At 47.8% G+C, this 20128-nt stretch overlaps 1 protein-coding gene across 2 annotated transcripts in view; it reads left to right on the plus strand.

Annotated features, from left to right (window-relative positions):
- ZFYVE26 (zinc finger FYVE-type containing 26) overlaps nucleotides 1-20128 on the plus strand; it is a 71875-nt gene that overhangs the window by 49614 nt on the left and 2133 nt on the right. For both annotated transcript variants that reach the window (XM_070377665.1, XM_070377666.1), the window contains exons 30-41: nucleotides 1636-1667; nucleotides 2447-2583; nucleotides 3622-3842; nucleotides 7548-7695; nucleotides 7919-8128; nucleotides 8921-9139; nucleotides 13233-13430; nucleotides 14339-14538; nucleotides 15275-15416; nucleotides 15704-15763; nucleotides 16930-17112; nucleotides 17836-17880. In XM_070377665.1, coding sequence (XP_070233766.1) covers nucleotides 1636-1667; nucleotides 2447-2583; nucleotides 3622-3842; nucleotides 7548-7695; nucleotides 7919-8128; nucleotides 8921-9139; nucleotides 13233-13430; nucleotides 14339-14538; nucleotides 15275-15416; nucleotides 15704-15763; nucleotides 16930-17112; nucleotides 17836-17880 — 1795 coding nt within the window. The remainder of the gene's footprint in view (nucleotides 1-1635; nucleotides 1668-2446; nucleotides 2584-3621; nucleotides 3843-7547; nucleotides 7696-7918; nucleotides 8129-8920; nucleotides 9140-13232; nucleotides 13431-14338; nucleotides 14539-15274; nucleotides 15417-15703; nucleotides 15764-16929; nucleotides 17113-17835; nucleotides 17881-20128) is intronic.

Raw genomic sequence — 20128 nt, forward strand, 5'->3', positions numbered from 1 at the left:
CTGAGGCCACTGATCTTTGCTTGCCAACACCCTCACCTCTTTTCCAGCCACTCTTGCTTCAGTCAGTCTCAGCTGGACTCAAAACGACACGCTCACCTACTGAATGTTGGGGCCTCACTTACATCAGCTCTCATCGACCTTATCATTCTGGCTTGTTATCCATGACTCAGAGTCCCCACACACTTTCCTACACACAGTTCACCCAGGGACAAATCTCAGAAACTGCTCACGCCACTGGCAAAACAGGTCAAGGGATTTTTGCCGGCTCAGTGTCGCTCAGTTTTTTCCACTACTTCTAGCGGCAAAAGAGGGTAAAACTAAGTGCGTGTGGGCATATGAGCCAAAGCAGCTATCCAAAAGCCAAATTACTTTGACTTCTTTGTGTTTTATGAACAGACCTAAATCGATCTCAAACGCATGTTTGTGTTTCTTTTAACATGAACTTTTTTATCATTGTTTATCATGGTGTTTACTGACCTGATAGAAAGGAAGGTGTACCTTGCTTATACCACAGTTTCTGTGACCCTGGCATACCACTGTCTCCCTCCCAGTGGGGGTCAGGGAAATTACCCATTTATCTTTCTGCTGAGATTTGAAATGAGCAGTCAATACGGATTCTTTCACTCAGCAATCACTCAGCAGTAATCACTTTTCCCTTGAGGAGTTCCTATTTTGGTGGGAAGATAGCCAAAACACAGACCACAGAGCCCTTTGGTAAGTGTGGTATGGAGACACACCCAGCTTAGCTCAGTGATCAGGAGGGTTTCCTAGGGGTGTGGCACTTGGCCTAAGCCTCCCTAGAGGATGAAAAGTTGGTGATAAAATAAGTCAAAACAGAGTGTGCCCAAAAGTGGGAATAACACCTGCAAAGTCAGGGATAGGAGAAAATGTGGGTCCTTTGAAAAGTGTAAATAGGTAGGTCATGGGCTAAGGTTCTAGACTCAGAGGCTGGCAGCTGAGCTGGGAGGACCTAGGGAATGGCACAATGGCTTGGAGCTTGCTCTTTGGCAGCATGGGCTGGGATTGGTTGATCAGAAGGCTCCTCATGCAGGTGATAGCCTTGGGCTCTGGCCTGTGACATTGGGATTTAGTGGTTAACGGCACCAATTGAACTTGATCAAAGCCTGTGACAGTGTGAATAGGACTTTTATGGGTTGAGCAGAGGTCATGGGTGGTAGGAGATGGTCTCCAGAGGCAGCTCCATGGGGAGCTTTGTCTGCTAACCTGCAAATGTGCAATATTGTACCCCGAGGAGCTATTAAAGAATTTTAAGCAGAAGGATAGCATAATGCATTTTTTGAAAGCTTGCTATAGCTACAAAGTAGAGAATAGATTGGCAGAATCAAGGAGACCATTTGAGAAGCTACTGCAGAGGCAATAGCATTGAGTGATGAGGGCTGTCTCTGAGACAGGGATGAGGAGAGAGATGAGGATATTTAAAGAGGGATTCAGGAGATGGAATGGACAAGAAATGGTAAGTGGTTGGCTGTGACAGGTGAGAGAGAGAGAAGAGTTTTGGATGAGTCCCTGATAATTTCAGTGCAGTAATAGTAAATGTCAGTGCTGTATACCAAGGTCAAGGAGGAGGAGGAATTCAGTTTTCACAGGCATTTCCTTTTCTTTCTCTGTTTCCAGTGTACCAGAGGAGAATCCAGGACAAGCAGAAGGTAAGGCTGACTCACATGCCCTATGACTTCTTTTTTTTGACCATGCTGCCAGGTTTGCAAGAGCTTAGTTTCCCAACCAGGAGTTGAACCTGAGCCCTTGGAGGCGAAAGCACAGAGTCCTAACCACTGGACCGCCAGGGAGCTCCCTCCTTGTGACTTTTCCTTTCTGTGCTCAAGTTAGCCATTCCTTCAGCATATCTGCTGCAACTGACACCCTCAGTGGCAACTCAGTCCAGTAGGCTGACCAAAGAAAATTCTTGGCATTTCTATCAGGCTGTTTCCCTTAAGATTTGTCATCATATTAACTTATCACACTGGCCCATTAGCTTCCAGCATCGAGAATGCCAGTAGCCAAAGAATTGGGTCCTTAACTTTTAGTAGCTTATTTTTCTTGTTTCCCCCTAGGTTCCCCTTGACCACCATCCTGCCTCCCAATGCTCCCTCCCTCCCCTTGGTAATCACCGTTGGTAGTTTGGGCAGGTTGGTTTAGAGCAGCCAGTGGCTCAGCCCTCCGCTGGGGAAGCATGTACCTTTCAGGGCTTCTCACATGAAGCAACAGGGTTTTGTGGCAAATATTGCTACACTCATCCCAGGTCTGTGCCTGGGGAAGAAAGTTTGAGGTACCCAAGGTGATCTCCTGAAGGAAATACAAGGGACCAAAAGGAAAGAAAGAGCCCTAAGATAGCAGGCAGGGATCTGCCAACAGCTCACGCTGCCCACTGGCTGGACTAACTGGGCTGCTGCCAATGAATGACGATGGATGGTATTTGTCTTCTCAGCCCCAGACAGCTCCAAGAGTGAAAGCCCTCCGTATTCAGCTGTGGTGAGAGTCCCCAAAGCAGCAGAGGTGGAATGGATTTTGGATCTGAACGAGGAGGAAAATGAGCTGGTGCGGAGTGAATTTTACTATGAGCAGGTAATAGCGATAAAATGGATAGTCATTTGAGTTTCTTTATAATGTGTAGTCTGGAGAAGGAAATAGCAGCCCACTCCAGTATTCTTGCCTGGAGAATCCCCAGGGACAGAGGAGACTGGCGGGCTACAGTCCACGGAGTCGCCAAGAGTCAGACACGACTGATCAGCTGAAAACACGTACACACGTGATGTATAGTCACATAGCAGGAAACGCAGAGCTGGGCAAACACAGGCTGGTCTTCACTTGCTCACAGTGTAATCACATGGGAGCTAAGGCAAGGAAACCAGTTAAAAGCACAAAATGAGGAACAGCTTGAGAAATACACAGGAGAAAATCAGGAAAGCCTTCGTGGCATTTAAGATGAGCTTGGGAAGTGTGGTAGGAGTTTGACAAGCAGAAGTTTGGGTGTCATGAGGGGAGTGAGGATAGGGTAAGGACAAAGATTTCCAAACTAGAACATCCAAGCAAAGACTCGGTGTCCAAAATAGTTGGGGAATTAGAAGTGGTTTAATTTGGAGGAAACATGGGGTGTTAATAGAGGTAAGGTTGAAATGGGCTACGTATGTGTAGGGCCTTACACTCTGCAGTGAGATATATGTACTTGGTAGACATGAGGGGCCATGGAATGTGCTTTAAGAATATTAATTTTAGCAGCACTGTGTCCAGTGGCTTGAAGCAGAGACCTCTCCAGGTAGCTAAATAAGCAAGTCAACTGTTGTCCAAACCAGCATCAAAGAGTACCTGAACTCCTAGTAAACTGGAAAAGAAGGGCCCCTCCGGACATTCCCAAGCAGTAGGTGACACGTGGACACAGCTGCCTTCTTCCCAGTCAGGTGACAAAGCCTAGCAGCCAGAGTATGACTTAGAACTTCCAAAATAGGTTTAGTTCCACTTCTGCTCTGTGGGAGTTTGGCTTCTTCCACCTGAGCTTTTCAAGCTTCCTGAAATGGGTAGAGTTCCTGCCTCCCCAGCTACCTTTGAAGACCGACCTGGCCCCTGAACTCACAGTGTGCCTCTCTCCTCTTCCGCTCGGGCCAGGCCCCCAGCGCCTCCCTGTGCATTGCCATCCTGAATCTGCACGAGGACAGCGTGGCCTGTGGCCACCAGCTGATCGAGCACTGCTGCAGGCTGTCCCAGGGGCTCACCAACCCCGAGGTGGATGCGGGGCTGCTCACGGACATCATGAAGCAGCTGCTCTTCAGCGCCAAGATGATGTTCGTCAAGGCAGGCCAGAGCCAGGACCTGGCGCTTTGTGACAGGTAAGCGGAAGTGAGTCCCTCTTCTTTCACCTGGTGATCATGAGATGCAAGTTCGATCCCTGGGTTGAACGCCCCTGGAGAAGGAAGTGGCAGCCCACTCCAGTATTCTGGCCTGGCAGGCTATAGTCCATGGGATCGCCAAAGAGTCAGACCCAACTTAGCGACTAAACAACATGTTTATCCAGCTTCTTTTTCTGATCCCACTGTGAGTTTTCACCTCCCCATCCTCTGACAAGACGTGCTGAACTGTTTTGCATCCCGTCTGACGTTGGCAAAATGCCATCACCAGACCACAAGCCGTCCTCCTCACCCTCCCGAGACAGTTCTTCCCTTTCCCTGAGGGGTCCTCAAGGAAGGTTCTCTAGCTATACCCGGTCTGAAAGAAAGACTGGCTAATTTGTAATTAAAATTAATTTAGGGGAACATCTTTAGTCCCTGTGGAACTTTCCGGCTTTTAAAGAAAATGTGTTCTGGGACTTCCTGGCTGTACAGTGGTTAAGAATCCAATCTTCCACCACAGAGGTTGCAGATTTGATTCCTGCTTGGAGAACTAAGATCCTGCATGCTGCTCAGTGCAACCAAAAAAAAAAAAAAAAAAGACAAGGAAATGTATCCTTAGCCTTAACCAAAACTCTACCTAGTCTTAATCAAATTGAGAGTGTGGCCTCAGGGAGCTGTGGATGACAGATCTTTGAAGCACACTGTGGACTGGTCTGTCCCTGCATCCCAGGGAGAAACGTGAGTCATAAAATAGAAGTCTCTGTGGAAAGGGGAGGATTCTGCCCCAGGCCCCTGCACAACCTGCTCTGCCTCTGTTAACCTGACATTGAAAACTCCCAATTTCCAGCTTACCCACCCAAATGTGTGACTCATGTTGTATGTTCCCAGCACTCAGTCCTACCCAGATTTCAGAGCAGAGAGCATAATTTTCTTTGACGTGTCAGGGCTTCAGGCACTTGCCCAGAGTACCAGCCTGCACACTCACCAGATCACAGAGAGTACAGTGACACTCAGCTTCACCACTTCCTAGAGCTCTGTAACTTTAGATGACTCTGGGCCTCAGTTTCCTCCTCTGGAAAATGGGGATAATAATGATATTTATTCTATATGGCTGTTATAAGGATAAAGTGTGAGTACTATAACCATATAAAGGGCTAAGAACTGGGCCTGTGTACTCCAAAAATGTCAGTTTTATTCATATTAACAAACACCCGAAGGTTGAGAAAGGCAGAAAGAAGTGGGACAGAAAGTAGAAGGAAATATGTAGGAGTTAATTTTACTCCTTGATCAAGAGACAAAGGTTTCTATATCATTTTTCAAGTTGACAAAAAAAGAGGAATATGTTAAATACAGTTTTTTAAATAACCATGTAAAGAACCAAAACTATACCAATTTATCAGAAATGGGGGAGAAGAGAAGGAAAGAACAGAAACCATCCCATATAGCAAAAGGCAGAGTTAATGGCAAAAATCTTGAGATGTCTGAATATTTCTCAAATATCGGAAATGTAAATGAAATACAGTCTTATTAAGAGAAAAAAGATACTCAGATTGTGGGGAGGCAGAACAAATTTAATAGTAAGTCCTAAACTTCCTTCAAAATCCAGTACAGATGGAGGCAATATCCACTTTGGACTAAGCAAGCAGAAATTAAGGAGGGCCTTGCTTCAGGAGGATTCTCATCCACACCCAGGTGTCTTGGGCTTGCTGGACCCGTAATAGCAGTGGTTTCAAATTGCACGTTCTTTCCGCCCAACCCTGGAGTCCTCACATTAGCTGCATTTGTACCCAGTTGCTGACAACAGTAGATTCATCTCTCGGGTATTGAGAACTCCTGGTTTGCAGAGTATTTTTCCACTGTTTTAAATACCTTCTTCCAGTACACAAATTGTTGTTGTTCAGTTGCTAAGCTATGTCCAACTTTTTGCAACCCCATGGACTGCAGCACGCCAGACTTCCCTGTCCTTCACTGTCTCCCGGAGTTTGCTCAGACTCCTGTCCATTGAGTCGGTGATGCCATCCAACCATCTCATCTTCTGTCATCCCCTTCTCCTCCTGCCCTCGGTCTTTCCCAGTACCAGGGTCTTTTCCAGTGAGTCGGCGCTTTGCATCAGGTGGCCAAAGTATTGGAGCTTCAGCTTCAGTATCAGTCTTTCCAATGACTATTGATTTCCTTTAGGATTGACTGGTTTAATCTCCTTGCAGTCCAAGGGACGCTCAAGAGTCTATAGACAAATAATGTTTAAAGACAGAAGCTCAAACCACCTATTACACGTATCTAGTCGGAGAAGGCATGGCGACCCACTCCAGTCTCTTGCCTGGAAAATCCCATGGGTGGAGGAGCCTAGTAGGCTGCAGTCCATGGGGTCGCTAAGAGTCGGACACGACTGAGCAACTTCACTTTCACTCTTCACTTTCATGCATTGGAGAAGGAAATGGCAACCCACTCCAGTGTTCTTGGCTGGAGAATCCCAGGGACGGAGAAGCCTGGTGGGCTGCCGTCTATGGGGTCACACAGAGTCAGACACAACTGCAGCGACTTAGCAGCAGCAGCAGCAGTACATGATAATACCAAACTTGCTTTTACACACTGTAACGTCCCCTGCCCTACCCCAACTCGTTGAGACTCACTCATGTGCTGAATCCCTTTCCAGGGAAATCAGTGGACAAGTCAGGATCCATGGAAGGGTTTTGATAGAATCTGATGCAAGAGTCAAGAACCTTGAGTGTAGGCCTGTCTCAGGTAGGACCACACAGAATGATCCCAGACAGCTTTCTGGAGTCTGTCTTTAAAAGGTTTTTGCAATCACCAGATATTCGGAGTAAGATCAGAGGCAGCAGTCCTAGTAACAGTATCCATCCTTGACCCAGATAGAGGATGTCAAGTCCAGGGCACGAGAATCCAAAAGGCCAGGAGGCCCCTGCCCAGCAGCACTCCAGAGGATGGTAGTGCTGTGACCTCCATACTGACTGGAGGTGCAGACCCCTGATACAGTCTGTATGCGCTCTCCCAAATAGGCTTCCAGAGAACCAAAAAGCAATGGGTAGCCTGTGAGCTCCTAACCTTCAATGTAAAGGCCTTGCCTCAAATAGACCTGAGTGTTCCAGAACGTCCCTACTCCACGTATTGATAGCTAACATTTAATGAGTTCCTGAAAGCTTCCTTGGGGGGGCTTCCCTGGTGGCACAGATGGTAAAGAATCTGCCTGCAGTGCAGGAGACCTGGGTTCGATCCCTGGGTTGGGAAGATCCCTTGGAGAAGGAAATAGCAACCCACTCCAGTATTCTTGCCTGGAGAATTCCATGGACAGAAACCTGGCAGGCTACAGTCCATAGGGTCACAAAGAGCTGGACACCACTGATCGACTAACACTACATCTACTGCAATCTACTGCAAAGCTCCAGATACCATCCTAAGTCTTTTCCTTCAGTTATTTCATTTTGTCCTTAAAACTCCCTGTTATATCCATTTCACAGATGAGTAGATTGAGGCAGAGAAAGGTTAGCTAACTTGCCTAAGATCATAGAGCCACCAAGAGATAAAGTTGAGAATCAGAACGTCTGACTCCAGCACCTATTCGCCTATGTACCTCCCAATTCTCATGATCCCATTTCACATTAAAAGTGAAATAGGGAACCTTGAAGCAGCACTGTTCCTGGGAGGACCCTGGGGAGCCTCACTGCCATGCTCTTTTCCTCCTGGTAGCTACATCAGCAAGGTCGATGTGCTGAATATTTTAGTTGCTGCTGCCTATCGCCACGTGCCATCTCTGGATCAGATCTTGCAACCGGCTGCGGTAACCAGGCTCAGGAACCAGCTCTTGGAAGCTGAGTACTACCAACTGGGTGTTGAGGTGAGGCACAGAGCTGCTGTCTGCCCCAGTGAGTTACTTCCTCCTCTTTTCCTTGGCCATGGAGAGTGTCTAGGGCATGACAGTTTGCCAGTGTGGGAGTCGTGGCAGGTGGGGTGGGGTGGGGTAGGGGAGATGATTGACAACCAGGGGATAGTGTCAGTCTTTGGGACCCTCAGGCCTGGCTGCAAGTCCTCTTCCCTAAAAGGAGCGGTTTTTCCTCCAGGTCTCCACAAAGACTGGCCTTGATCCCACCGGGGCATGGCATGCTTGGGGCATGGCCTGCCTCAAAGCTGGGAACCTCACTGCTGCACGGGAGAAGTTCAGCCGCTGCCTAAAGCCCCCTTTCGACCTCAATCAGCTGAGTCATGGCTCAAGACTGGTACAGGAGGTGGTTGAGTACCTGGAGTCCACAGCGAGGCCACTCCTATCTGTGGTAAGAGCGCAGCAGGCACAGGCTGGGCTCAGGGGAACAGCAAGGCCCCAGAGCAGTAACGGCCTGGGAAGAAGATCAGCTTCCGTCCCAATGACAGTGCAGCCCTGGCCCAGAGCTGTCCAGTTTGGATTTCCTTCTTTCCAGTGTATGTGGTTCCTTTTCCAAGAAAGTCGCCTAGTCATGTCCTACACTTCATGACCCATGGACCTGCTGCATGCCAGGCTTCCCTGTCCCTCACCATCTATGTGATTAGATAAGTCATAAACAGTCAAATTTCCAACAACAAAAAGAATTATTTTAAAGACATGAAAATCACATATAATCCCATATCCAGACTTAAGCCGTATTTGGATTTTGGCGACTTTTCTTCGTTATGTTTCTGAATTAAATTGCTGCTGTACAGTATATAGGGTTCCACAGGTGGTGCCAGTGGTAAAGAACCTGCCTGCCAATGCAGGAGATGCGGGTTCAGCCCCTGGGTCAGGAAGATCCCCTGGAGGAGGGCATGGCAAGCCACTCCAGTATTCTTGCCTACAGAATCCCCCATGGACAGAGGAATCTGGCGGGCTACAGTCCGTAGGGTCACAAAGAGCCAGACACGACCAAGTGACTTAGCACAGCATGGCATACGGTTTATAATGTGTAGAATTTTATATCCTGCCTGTTTTCTACCCTTAACACTATACAAGAGAGCATTTTTCCATATTGTTAAGTGTTTTTTGAAAGCAGTGTTTCCAGAGGCTGCTGAGAACTCTCTGGATCCCTTGTTCCCTCTCTGTCCTCTCTTGGCAGCAAGATGATGACTTCTTGGCCACCTTGAAAGAGCTGGAAGCAACCCTCCGGACCCAGAGCCTCTCTCTGGAAGTGATTCCTGAAGGGAAGATCCTGAACAACACCTACTACCAAGAATGCCTCTTCTACCTGCACAGCTACAGTACCCACCTGGCCATCATCAGCTTCTACGTGAGGCACAGCTGCCTGCGGGAGGCCCTGCTGCACCTGCTGCACACGGTGGGACCCCAGACACCTCGCACGCAGTGCCTGCCTTGCCCTCCTGGCTTGGCCTGCCCAGCTTCCGGGAGCAATAACCCCGCTTAACGCTAGCCCAGGGTTCAACTGTAGGATCATCTCAGGCAGAGTCAAGTCCAAATGGCAAATTCTAGGGATTTCCCTGGCGGTCCAGTGGTTGGGACTCTGCACTTTCACTGCCGAGGACCCAGGTTCAATCCTTGTTCAGGGAACTAGGATCCTGTGAGTTGTGTGGCGCGACCAAAAAAAAAAAAACCACAAATGGCAAATTCTCTCTACACAAATCATGTTTGGACGAGCATGTAAAAGTCTTAACCTGGATCCCAGATTGCCCTTGTCACTGGCAATGACACACTTCATCCCTTCTCCCAGAACATACAGCAGAACTAAATAATAGCTGAGAATGTGGGCTCTGGAACAAGATGTTTGGTATGCGTGGTGTGACCTTGGGCAAATTGCTTAACTTCTCTCTGTTTCCACACACTTCCCACCTGCCCTGGACTATGTCCTGCTGCTAACCCAACTGTGCATCCACTCTGAGTTGTCATCACAAAGCCCAGGAGGCACCCTAAGACACAGATCCTAAGTTTGGCCCCAAGCATCTTACGGGAGGAGAGAGTATGCTCTCCTTTCTTCCTCTGATGTCTTCTGCTCTCCTCTCACAGGAGGCAAAGGTGAAGTGTGTGATTTCCTTGGAGCTATTGTTAAGCCAAGTCAAAACTCCATTTCACCATGACTCTTTGACCTTCTCTTTTTTTATCTGAATGTCCCATGAAGTTTTTCTGAGGGAAAAACTGATTCATAGCAAATTTCATATAAAATTAAAGAAACTTGAGTTTTACTTTAATTTTAGTCTTCTGCCCTCATCCAAAATGGTAGCCAATGAAAGTTTACAAATAGACATACCTTCTCGAATATCTCCAAGTGAGTCAGCAGTACAGAGTCCTGGTAACCCCACCCTTACAGGGTGTTGGAGACGCAGGTTTGATCCCTGGGTCAGGAAGATCCCCTGGAGGAGGAGATGGCAACCCAATCCAGTTTTCTTGCCTGAAAAATCCCATGGACAGAGGAGCCTGGCAGTTTATAGTCCATGGGGTCGCAAAGAGTCGGACATGAATGAGCACACACACACAGGACACAAAAGGGAGATGTTTTCACTCCTGCCTTAGCTACTGTGTCTTAACCGGGTGTCAAGAATATTGTAAAAGTTATGTTATTTGGTCTTCAATTGCTAATTGTTTGTTCAGTTTCCAAATGAGTTTTGAGATAAAGCTGCTTTACCTCACCCAGTTCTGTTTCTTCTGATGACCAGTCCAGAGAGTTAAGCTGCTTACCTACTTATCTTGGTAAAAGCTGATGACAGCTTTGCCCCTGCTTCTTCTTTCTGTCTCCTGTAATCACAACTACCCTTGAAGTGGACTATCTTACCTTCTCAAGCAGGTGGAGAACAACAGAAAAAAAAAAAACATTGTGAAAACTACAACTGAATGCCTAGAGCATGGAAGATGCTCATTCCCTGCCTTTCATCCCTGAGAGAGCTTTCTAAAACATAGTACATGTTATTTATGGTATTCATAATTCATGTGATTCCTCTCTCTAAAAGGCCTTCGGTGGATCCCCATGGCTCTAAGATGAAGTCCACGTTCTTTAGCATGAATGCAGAATACAATAGGATCAGGTCCTCTTATTTCTCCAGTTTACTTTCACCACAAGTCCTATCTATGATCTGTATTCCAGACTTGCCAGATTGCTTAAATTTTCCTAGTAGTACCATGCCCTTTCTTAGCTCCAGGAATCTGCATTGCTGTTTCCCCTCCCTAGGATGCCCTGCCCCTCCTTGTTTTCTTGGAGAACTCCTGTTTGTCCTTCTAGACCCTCTCTGTTGAGCATTCACCTCTTCCTATATACCACCTCTGTGCCTAGAACCTAGGTTTCTTATTGCTTTTATCCCAGTGGATTGCAGCTATTTCTTTACAACTGTGTCTTCCCATCTGGACCGAGAAGGCCCTTACTTCCCTTACCTGCTGTCTTCAGCCACCTGTCCTAATGCCAGTGAATGAGTGGATGAAATGAAAGTTCTTAAGGGGTTGCTCTTCTGAGATATTGTACCTTTCCAGTGCAGCTGATCTCCCTACTTCTTAAAGTGTGTCCTACAACTTTTAGGTTAGGTCTGAGTGTTCAGGAAGAGCCAAAATTGGGAAAGAAGCCACTCGCCCACTGTGGATGTTCTAAAGCCCAGATCCTCTCCACTTCTAAACAGCTTGTGCCCAGTGCTTCAAGGCCAGCATGGTTGTACTGCCATGAGTTTATAGCTGTCCTTCACTTCTCATCACTTACTCATCTAAAGTCTAAATGGCCAAATGATTTTCTTTTCTATGACTATGCAATGAGGGGGTATGATTCAGGGTCTCTGAACCACAGATGAGCTTCAGAATTGAGTAGATTAGTGAGTGTGTACACTTTCCTGATAAGATCCATGATATTTATCATTTATTCATTCACCCAAAAAATAGTTATTAAATGGCCAAGGACTATTCTGGGCACCAGAAGTACAACAGTGAAGAAAAGGCAAACCAAAAAAAAAATCTACTTTTATAAAACTTACATTATACTAGGGAGAGAGACAATAAACAAGATAAAATATATAGTGTAGGTGACAAGTAATAAGAATAAAGTAAAGGAGAGGGAAGAGGCGAATTGTACAATTGTAGACAGGATGTTTGGACAGGTGACATCTGAGCGAAGGCTTAAAGTAGGTGGGGAATGAACCATGTAGACTGTGGAAGAAGCACAGTCCAGGTGGACGGAGTCACAAGGGCAAAGCCAGGGTGGCTTAAGCAGAGTGAGCTGGGGAAAGGGTGGTAGCAGGTAAGGTCAGAAACCTAATAGGGCCCAGATCATATAGGGCCTTGCAGACATTATGAGGACTTGAGCTTTGTGCTACATGAGAAGGAAAACCTTTGGAAGATTTTGAGCAGAGAAATAATGTGATCTAACTTATGTTTTTAACCAAATCACTTGGGTTGATTGACGTTAGTCAAAAAAGAGGCAGGAGGTAGAAGAGGAAGACCATGGAGAAGGCCTTTGGGATCATTCAGGCAAGTGGTGCCCATGACATGGACCAGGGTGGTACATGAGGTGGTGAGAAGTGGTCAATTACATATAGATTCTGTGTATATTTGAGGTGGAGCCAATAGAATTTGGTAATGACTTCTATGTTGCAAGGTAAGAAGAAGATGGTGAAGGCTTTTGGCCTGAACAAATAGAAGAATAAAATTGCCATCTGAGAAAGGGAAGACCACAGAAAGAGCAGAGTGAGGAGAAACAATCAGGAGTGCAGTTTTATATCAGTATGTATTCTCTAGATACCCAAGAGGACTTTTTGGGTCGGCAATTGAATATAATTTAGATATACAGTTCTGGAGTTCAGGAAGAATAAACAGGCTAGAAATAGAGATTTAGACATAATCAGCAAATAGCTAGATTTAAAGCCCTGAGACTTATAAAATCAAAAGAGTGACTAAAAGAAAAGAGAAGAGGATCCTCCTAAGCCCTGGGGAGCTTAGGAGGAATCAACAAAAGAGGTAGAGAAGGACTAGCCAGAGAAATAAAATGAAAACCTGGCAGGGATAGTATCCTGGGAGCCAAATAAAGACAGTTTTTCAAGGAGCAAACCACCAGCTATCAGCAGCTATTGACAGGATAGGTGGGAAATAAGGACTAAGAATTTTAGATTTAACAAAGTAGAGGTCTTCGGTGACCTAAGGGGCAGTTGCAGTGGAGTTGTAGGTATAAAAGCTGGATGAGAGTGAGTTCAAGAGACAATCACAGGAGAGGAATTAGAGACAGGGGGTGTAGATAACTCCGTCAAGGAGCTCTTCTGTACAGAGAAGGAGAGAAGCAGTCCCTGGAGTGGGATTCTCAAAGGGATCCATCTGTGATGCACAAAAAAGGTTAAGTAGCATCCCTATATGAGAATGCGGAGGGTTGTGAGTGGAAGGAAACTCAGAATGGATCCTAAGCAGTGCCAGAACCAGGCTCAAGACTTCTGCCTTGTTGCTTTGCCCTGCTCCAGGAGAGTCCCCCAGAAGTCTTCATAGAAGGCATTTTCCAGCCAAGCTATAAAAGTGGGAAGCTACATGATTTAGAAAACCTCCTAGAATCTATTGACTCATCCTTGGAAAGCTGGGGAAAATACTTGATTGCCGCCTGCCAGCATTTACAGAAGAAGAACTACTACCACATCCTGTATGAGCTGCAGCAGTTTATGAAGGTAACAACAGCCCCATCCTGCCTGCTACCTCTGTCCCTGCAGCCTTGCCATGTGGTGGGTCTGCGCAGGATAAGGGAACAAGACTGTCACTTGGTCCCTAGCCTTGCTCCTTGACTCAGCAACAAGAAATCCATGTTGCTCTGAGGCATTCTTATGTAATATCAGGATTTCCATTCTCATCCCAAAGAGGCAAACTTTAATCTTGTCAGTAATGGCATTCTTCAGAATTCAGGAAATATAAAGATTAAAAAGGAGAGGGATATGGTAGTTTCTAGATAAACATGGGGTGTGAATGCAGAATTCATAAGGAAGGGTAGAGAAGTATTTGTAGAGAACATGCACGAAAGGAGAGGGATCATGTTTCTTCCAGTCTGTGAGGGTGGCCAATACTAAGTCACAGAGACATTGAATGATTCAAAGCTAGAGTGAAAGTGATGGCAAGTCTCATGGAGTATCCTAAGTCTCCTTTTTAAAGATCTCTTTTGTGGTGGAATAATGTCCTACCCAAGAGTCTGGCCAGCTGTTTCCCCATGGCTCAGCAGGTAAAGAATCCTCCTGCAATGCAGGAGACACCAGACATGCAGGTTTGATCCCTGGGTCAGGAAGATCCCCTGGAGGAGGAAATGGCAACCCACTCCAGTGTTCTTGCCTGGAGAATCCCATGGATGGAGGAGCCTGGCGGGCTACAGTCCATGGGATCACAGAGTCAGACACGACTGAGCACACGCATAGCCCACAAGGCTGCAGAAACAAGAACCCAGCCAGTCGGTTGACTTTTGGATCTCTTGGGCCTCTGAGGGAAGGGGTGCTGGCAACCAGACATCCTGGGTGGAATTCAGATCAGAATTCTCCCTGCATCCCCAGCCTCCAAGCCTCCTTTGACCCGAACATTCATTTTCCTCTTCCAGGACCATGTGCGGGCCGCCATGACCTGTATCCGGTTCTTCACTCACAAAGCAAAGACATACACGGAGCTGGGAGAGAAGCTCTCCTGGCTGCTGAAAGCCAAGGACCACCTGAAGATCTACCTCCAAGAAACCTCCCGGCGTAGCGGAAGGAAGAAAACCACCTTCTTCCGAAAGAAGATGACGGCATCTGATGTGTCAAGGTAGCTCGGGGTTCAGGGAACAGTTGGGGCAGTGCAGAAGGGCTGGAACCGGGAGGACTGTTGGTGATGAAGCCGCCCTCGCCCATCTCTGAAATCATGGGAAACAAACATATATACCTGATAGGAGTCATTCACGGATGATCGTGTCTGGTGTTAAGTCTCAAAAATCTCCAGAGGAGCTTGGAGGAAAGGAGAGTGGGGGAGGGGCAGGGATTAGGCTCACCCGTGACAATCAGGCTAAACCCCTACCCCCTCCAAGAGGCAAAAGAAGTCCTGGGTGACCCTTCATCTCAATCTTACGTCAAAGCACTCTCCTTCCTTGAGGTGCATCAGGCACACTGGCTCCTCGGCGCCCCGAGTCCTTCCCTCCTCACAGCCTTTATGCCGAAACATAGCATCTGAAGTGAATGCTCGCTGTCACTGTTTTTTCCTTCACAGTCCCAATCGCTAGGTGCCTTGGTGTGTTTATTCCCTCCCCAGCTCTCCTCTAGCCTCTGGGGCCAGGATTCACATCTGTCTCAACCTCTGTTGTTAGCAGCATACCGTGCTCTGTAAACACTCGTCACCCCTTTTTGTCCTGTCGTAACTTCTCAGAGGGCCTTTTGGATCTCTTCCCTCCGCACCCTTTCTCTTGCCCTTTTCATTGCCATCCTGTTATGACTTCTCAGTCCCCCCTGGTCCTAGTTACCCCCGAGTTCCCTCCTGAGGCCAGACTGTGTGTCACCTGTCCCCACAGACACATGAACACCCTTCAGCTGCAGATGGAAGTGACCAGGTTCTTGCATCGCTGCGAAAGTGCCGGGACCTCCCAAGTCACCACCTCGCCTCTGCCAACCCTGTTTGGAAATAACCACATGAAAATGGATGTTGCCTGCAAGGTATGCCTGATGTCGCAGGCCCCCGACAGGCTGTTAAATGCTCATCACGCTTGGAATCGTCTGATCTTTCAGTCGTTTGTTTGATGGCTGCCTCCCCGATGGAGTGTGAGCCCCAGAAGGCTGTGGCTTGAGTCCATTTTGATGACTCTCGTATCCCTCATGCCTGTGCCCAGTAGAGTCTTCCTGGATATTTGTTGAATAAACGAATGAACGAGGGCCTTGTTCTTAACTGAGGGGCTGCTCCAGTCATTATTGTTTCTGTAAGCATGTTTCCCTCTCCTTTTCAGGTCATGCTAGGAGGGAAAAATGTAGAAGATGGTTTTGGAATCGCATTCCGTGTTCTGCAGGTATGACCGGATTACTCAGGATTATTCGAGTGGGGATCAGCACATGAGCACAGTTCTGTGAGAGATTATTCCTCAGAAAATTTTTATCCCGAGAAAAGTAGATTTATACTACATCAAGGATGAAAGCAACGAGGTGGCTGTTACAAAACTGGGTCAAGTTCGAGACCAAAGGCCACTTTGACAAAAGCCAAGCAACTGGTGACAAGTTCATCAAAACGTCAAATAAATACTTGAAACCAGGTCTACAACAGTTCACCACAGCTCTCCTCCCTGCAGGGGAGCATGGCTGGAGGAGGTGCTGGTGGGGGGAGAGGTCCTATTCAGTGGGAGGGGGCCCCTGGCAACAAGAGCCACCCCTCCATCCTTCATCTGCCCACGAGCCAGCTCGAGGCATACATTTTTTGTTGCTTGTGATAAGAGGACCCAGGTACAGCTGTGGCACTGGAGCAGGATGGAGCAGGGAGCTAAGACCGTGAGAAGCCAGACCACCCCTACTCCACAGTGACACAGAGGCACCAGAGGCCCCTCGCTCTCCAGGCAGGCAGGGTGTTAATTAACACTGTGCTCATCTCAAGGATCAAAGACAGCAAGCAATCCAATCTGACAGATCTCTTTTTTTCCCACCCATTTTCAGTGTTGGACAAAGCTCTCTATACACAGATACCCCCGTGGGCAGGCAGAGTGACAGCTCCTATCAGACCCCAAGGCAACAAAGTATTTATCCAGTAGTTTCTAGATCATCCACCCTTTGGGGAATTGGTCTGTCTCCTAACACCACAGCCTCTCTTCACAGAGCACCTGGTGTCCCAGGCAGCCAGTATCAGCCCCCAGCATCCATTTTCCAAGAGAAGGTTGACTCTTTAGAGGGAGAATGAGCTGGTCTCGGGCATTTGATTAGAATATCTTCAGGCAGTGATGCGGCAGCAAGGGAGATGAACCAGCGTAGATCTCAAAGTCCCAGTTTTCATGCTTGCTTCCCAAACGTCTGCCAGACTCCAAAAGAGGAACTTTCTGCTGGTTGTCTGCTTATGTATGTTTCTACTGGGACTGCAGTCAATTTGGCGTGTCTGCCCCAAGCCCGTTCGGAGCTCTGTGAATGTCACCGTCCTTCCCCCAGCTGTGGAGTCCCTGCCTCCCTACCCTTGTCATCCTGTGTTCTGTTCCAGGACTTCCAGCTGGATGCCGCCGCTACCTACTGCAAGGCCGCCCGGCAGCTGGTGGAGAGGGAGAAGTTCGGTGAGATCCGACAGCTGCTCAAGTGCGTCAGCGAGTCAGGCATGGCGGCCCAAAGCGACAGGGACACCGTCCTCCTCAACTGCGTGGAAGCGTTCAGGAGGATTCCCCCCCAGGTACGCCCACCCCAGACCTCGGCTCCTGCATCTGTTTCAGTGTCTTCACATCCCCGTCTTTATTTTTCTCTTCCCCATCATGTACCCAAAACTCTACAAGATCCCTCTGTCTTTCTGACCCCTCTATAATAATGATCTTACGCTAATCAACCCTTCCCTGGAAAGAAAATTCATGGTACGTATCCAGAAACCGCCCCCTAAGCATCCCGTTGTCTGATGTTATTGACACCTGGAAGTGTCTGCGGACAGACGGAGTTGAGTTTCTCCCAGGGATTGTAGACGAGGTCAGTGTGGGCCTGCAGGTGGCATGTCACCTGCAAAACTGTCCCCTGATGGCTTTGTGGGATGAACAGACACATCATTCATGAAAGCCAAGGAAAAGCTTTTGATCTGATGTTGATTCTCAGATTCCCAAGCTTAGTGTTATCATTAGATTTTCTCTGTTGCTCTGATAGCAGGAGTTGAGGTGTTTTTTTTTTTTATTTTGGCCACACCACAAGGCTATCAGGATCTCATTTCCCCAACCAGGGACTGAACCTGGGCTCTCGGCAGTGAAAGCACCGAGTCCTAACCACTGGACCACCAGGATTTCCCAGGAGTTGAGTTTATAAGGAAGGGTCAGGCGGGCATCCCCAACCAGAGTCAGAAGGGCTGGGCTGAGACGGAGTTGAGCCCTGGCTCCCATGCTCCGTCTCACAACTGCTGTGTCTCTGTCCCGCACAGGAGCTGGAGGGCCTGATCCAGGCAATACACAGTGACGACAACAAGGTGAGCAGAGTTGTCTCCTCACCCAGTAATGCTCGGGAACAGCCCTTTGGAGTTGCCTTGTCACCTTCACCCCTCACTTGCTACGACAGTTCCATTCAACCCCTATCTCGCCCTCTTTATTATCAGAGGTGGGGCCGGGACCCAGATAAGGGCGTAGAAGGGAGGGAACATGTAGAGAACATGAGAAAGAACCCTGACCACATGAGCCTTGGCCCTCTCTCTTCTGTACCCCCAAGACACACAGGCCTTTCCACTCTCCCCATTTTCCATGGAGGTTTTCTCTCCCATCCCTAGGAAATCCTCACTTGCAGCTTGTCTCACTGAATAAGGTTCTCAGAGTGAACAGGCATCTCTTTATCCTAAAGGAGCGAGGGTACCCTCTATGGTAGGGAAAAAATCCAGCCAGCCCTTTGACCAACAATGCCTCTTAGTGCCTTGGTCTCCAGAACAGGCCTTTCCCCTGAGGCCCGTGCCTGCTTCCTGTTGCATAGGAAATGGATAGACTAAAAGTATTCCCAGCTGCTCCAGTTTGTGGCTCACCATAGACTCAATCCACCTGCCATTCAGGGGAAGGCCTGCAGGCCAGGAGAGGCATGAGAAAACCCAGCCAGCCTGCCCTGGCCACTAGCAGCGGAATCCTCCGGCAGCTGAGTGCCTCGTGAAGAAAACTCATGTTAGCAAACAACTTCTTATACACTACCACGTTGCTGCCCCCCATGGCGGTATTGCTGTTTCCTGAACTGAATTTCCAGGGCATGTTTCATTCGAGGGTTTAGGGAGGATCTGTTCTTAACATTTCTTCGTCTAATTCTGCAAGATCCTGATGCGATCCTATGAAAAGAATGGAATTCTGACATCCCGAAATGTGAAAAATTCCTTTTCTAGAATCAGACTGAGAACCTGACAGCCAGGCCTGATACCCAGGCTTCTTGATTCTCAGATTGTGTGTGGCTCTTTTCTAAGCCTTCAGGGACCTCCTGCTCAGTAGGACAGAGCCTTTGTCCCTGGAAAAGATGGACCCTGGAATCTCTACCGTCATTGTTAACTTATTCAGGTTTTTTCTTCTGTTAGTCGCTGTTCTAACACACAAGATCTAAGGCCACAAGATCTTGCCGTAAAAGAGCTTCATTCAGTTTTTATTCCAGACTTTCTGGAAAAATGCCCTTCTCTAGGTAGGGAGTTTTGCCTGTCGACTTGGTGATATTCTGTTCAATGCACACTGGTGCCAAGTGGAGCTGAAGGCCTGGGTGAGAGCGAACATCCCAGAGCAGTGGGTGGATTAACCAGACCGGAGCTCAGAACGTGCCAGCCATCTTGCAGCTGTCGATTATCTGTAACTGAGCTTAGAAAAGGAAGACTTTAGTGACTGAAGTAAGAAAAGAAGGTAGAGCTTTGAAACATGAAGAGAGGAGTCCTCTCCAACCACCAGGAGGACTGACATGGCAAAAGGCAGCTGCTGGCCTAGAGGTCTGAGGCAGCTCACCAGGACCTTGCCATTTGCTAGCCTGGAGCCCTGGCTAACCAGGGAGGTGCTGGTGGGGTCAGGGCAGGGAAGGAAGGGGCTCTCATCTCCCTCACGCTAGGAACTCATGAGATGGAGTGTGTCCAGAATGCAGGAAACTAGACTGTCTCTGATGCAAACAGCAAGTAAGGTCAATCTGGGGCCACCCCTTAATTAGACTTTTTTCTAATTGTGTATCTGTGTTTCTTTTCCCAAGCTTCCTGGTAGATTTTTAACTAAGCAGGTCGAAGAAAAATAGAGAAAGGGGCCCTATGGGCCCATTGTAGAGGGCAGGTGTGATGACTCATTCATTCATTCATTCACTTCATGCACATTCATGGAACACCCACATGCCCTGTGCTTGGCTCCAGGAATGGTTAGAAAAAGCAGACACTTTTCCTGCCCTCCTAGTCAGGAGACAGACATCAATCAAATAATCACCCAAATAACCACAAAAACCAGTTTGTCAGCAGTGAGGCCCAGAGAAAGCTGGAGAGCCCAGGAGAGTGAGGAGGGCCTTGAAGGGAGTAGATAGAGGCCAGGCTCTGCCTGCCTGCCTTCTGCTTTTTAAAATTCATGTCTTATTTATAATAACTTTTACACTGTACAGTAATACAGTATAATAGCTTAGTGTCCAGAATATTTAAAGAGTAGCCATAACGTAATAAAAGGCAAGAACCCAGTTACTGGTAGGTGAGAAGTGCTGTCTTGTCTCTCTTCACGCGGCCCTGTGTGCTTCTTGGTGAC

The sequence above is a fragment of the Bos mutus genome, chromosome 10 (genome assembly GCF_027580195.1).
Source record: "Bos mutus isolate GX-2022 chromosome 10, NWIPB_WYAK_1.1, whole genome shotgun sequence".
NCBI lineage: Eukaryota > Metazoa > Chordata > Mammalia > Artiodactyla > Bovidae > Bos > Bos mutus.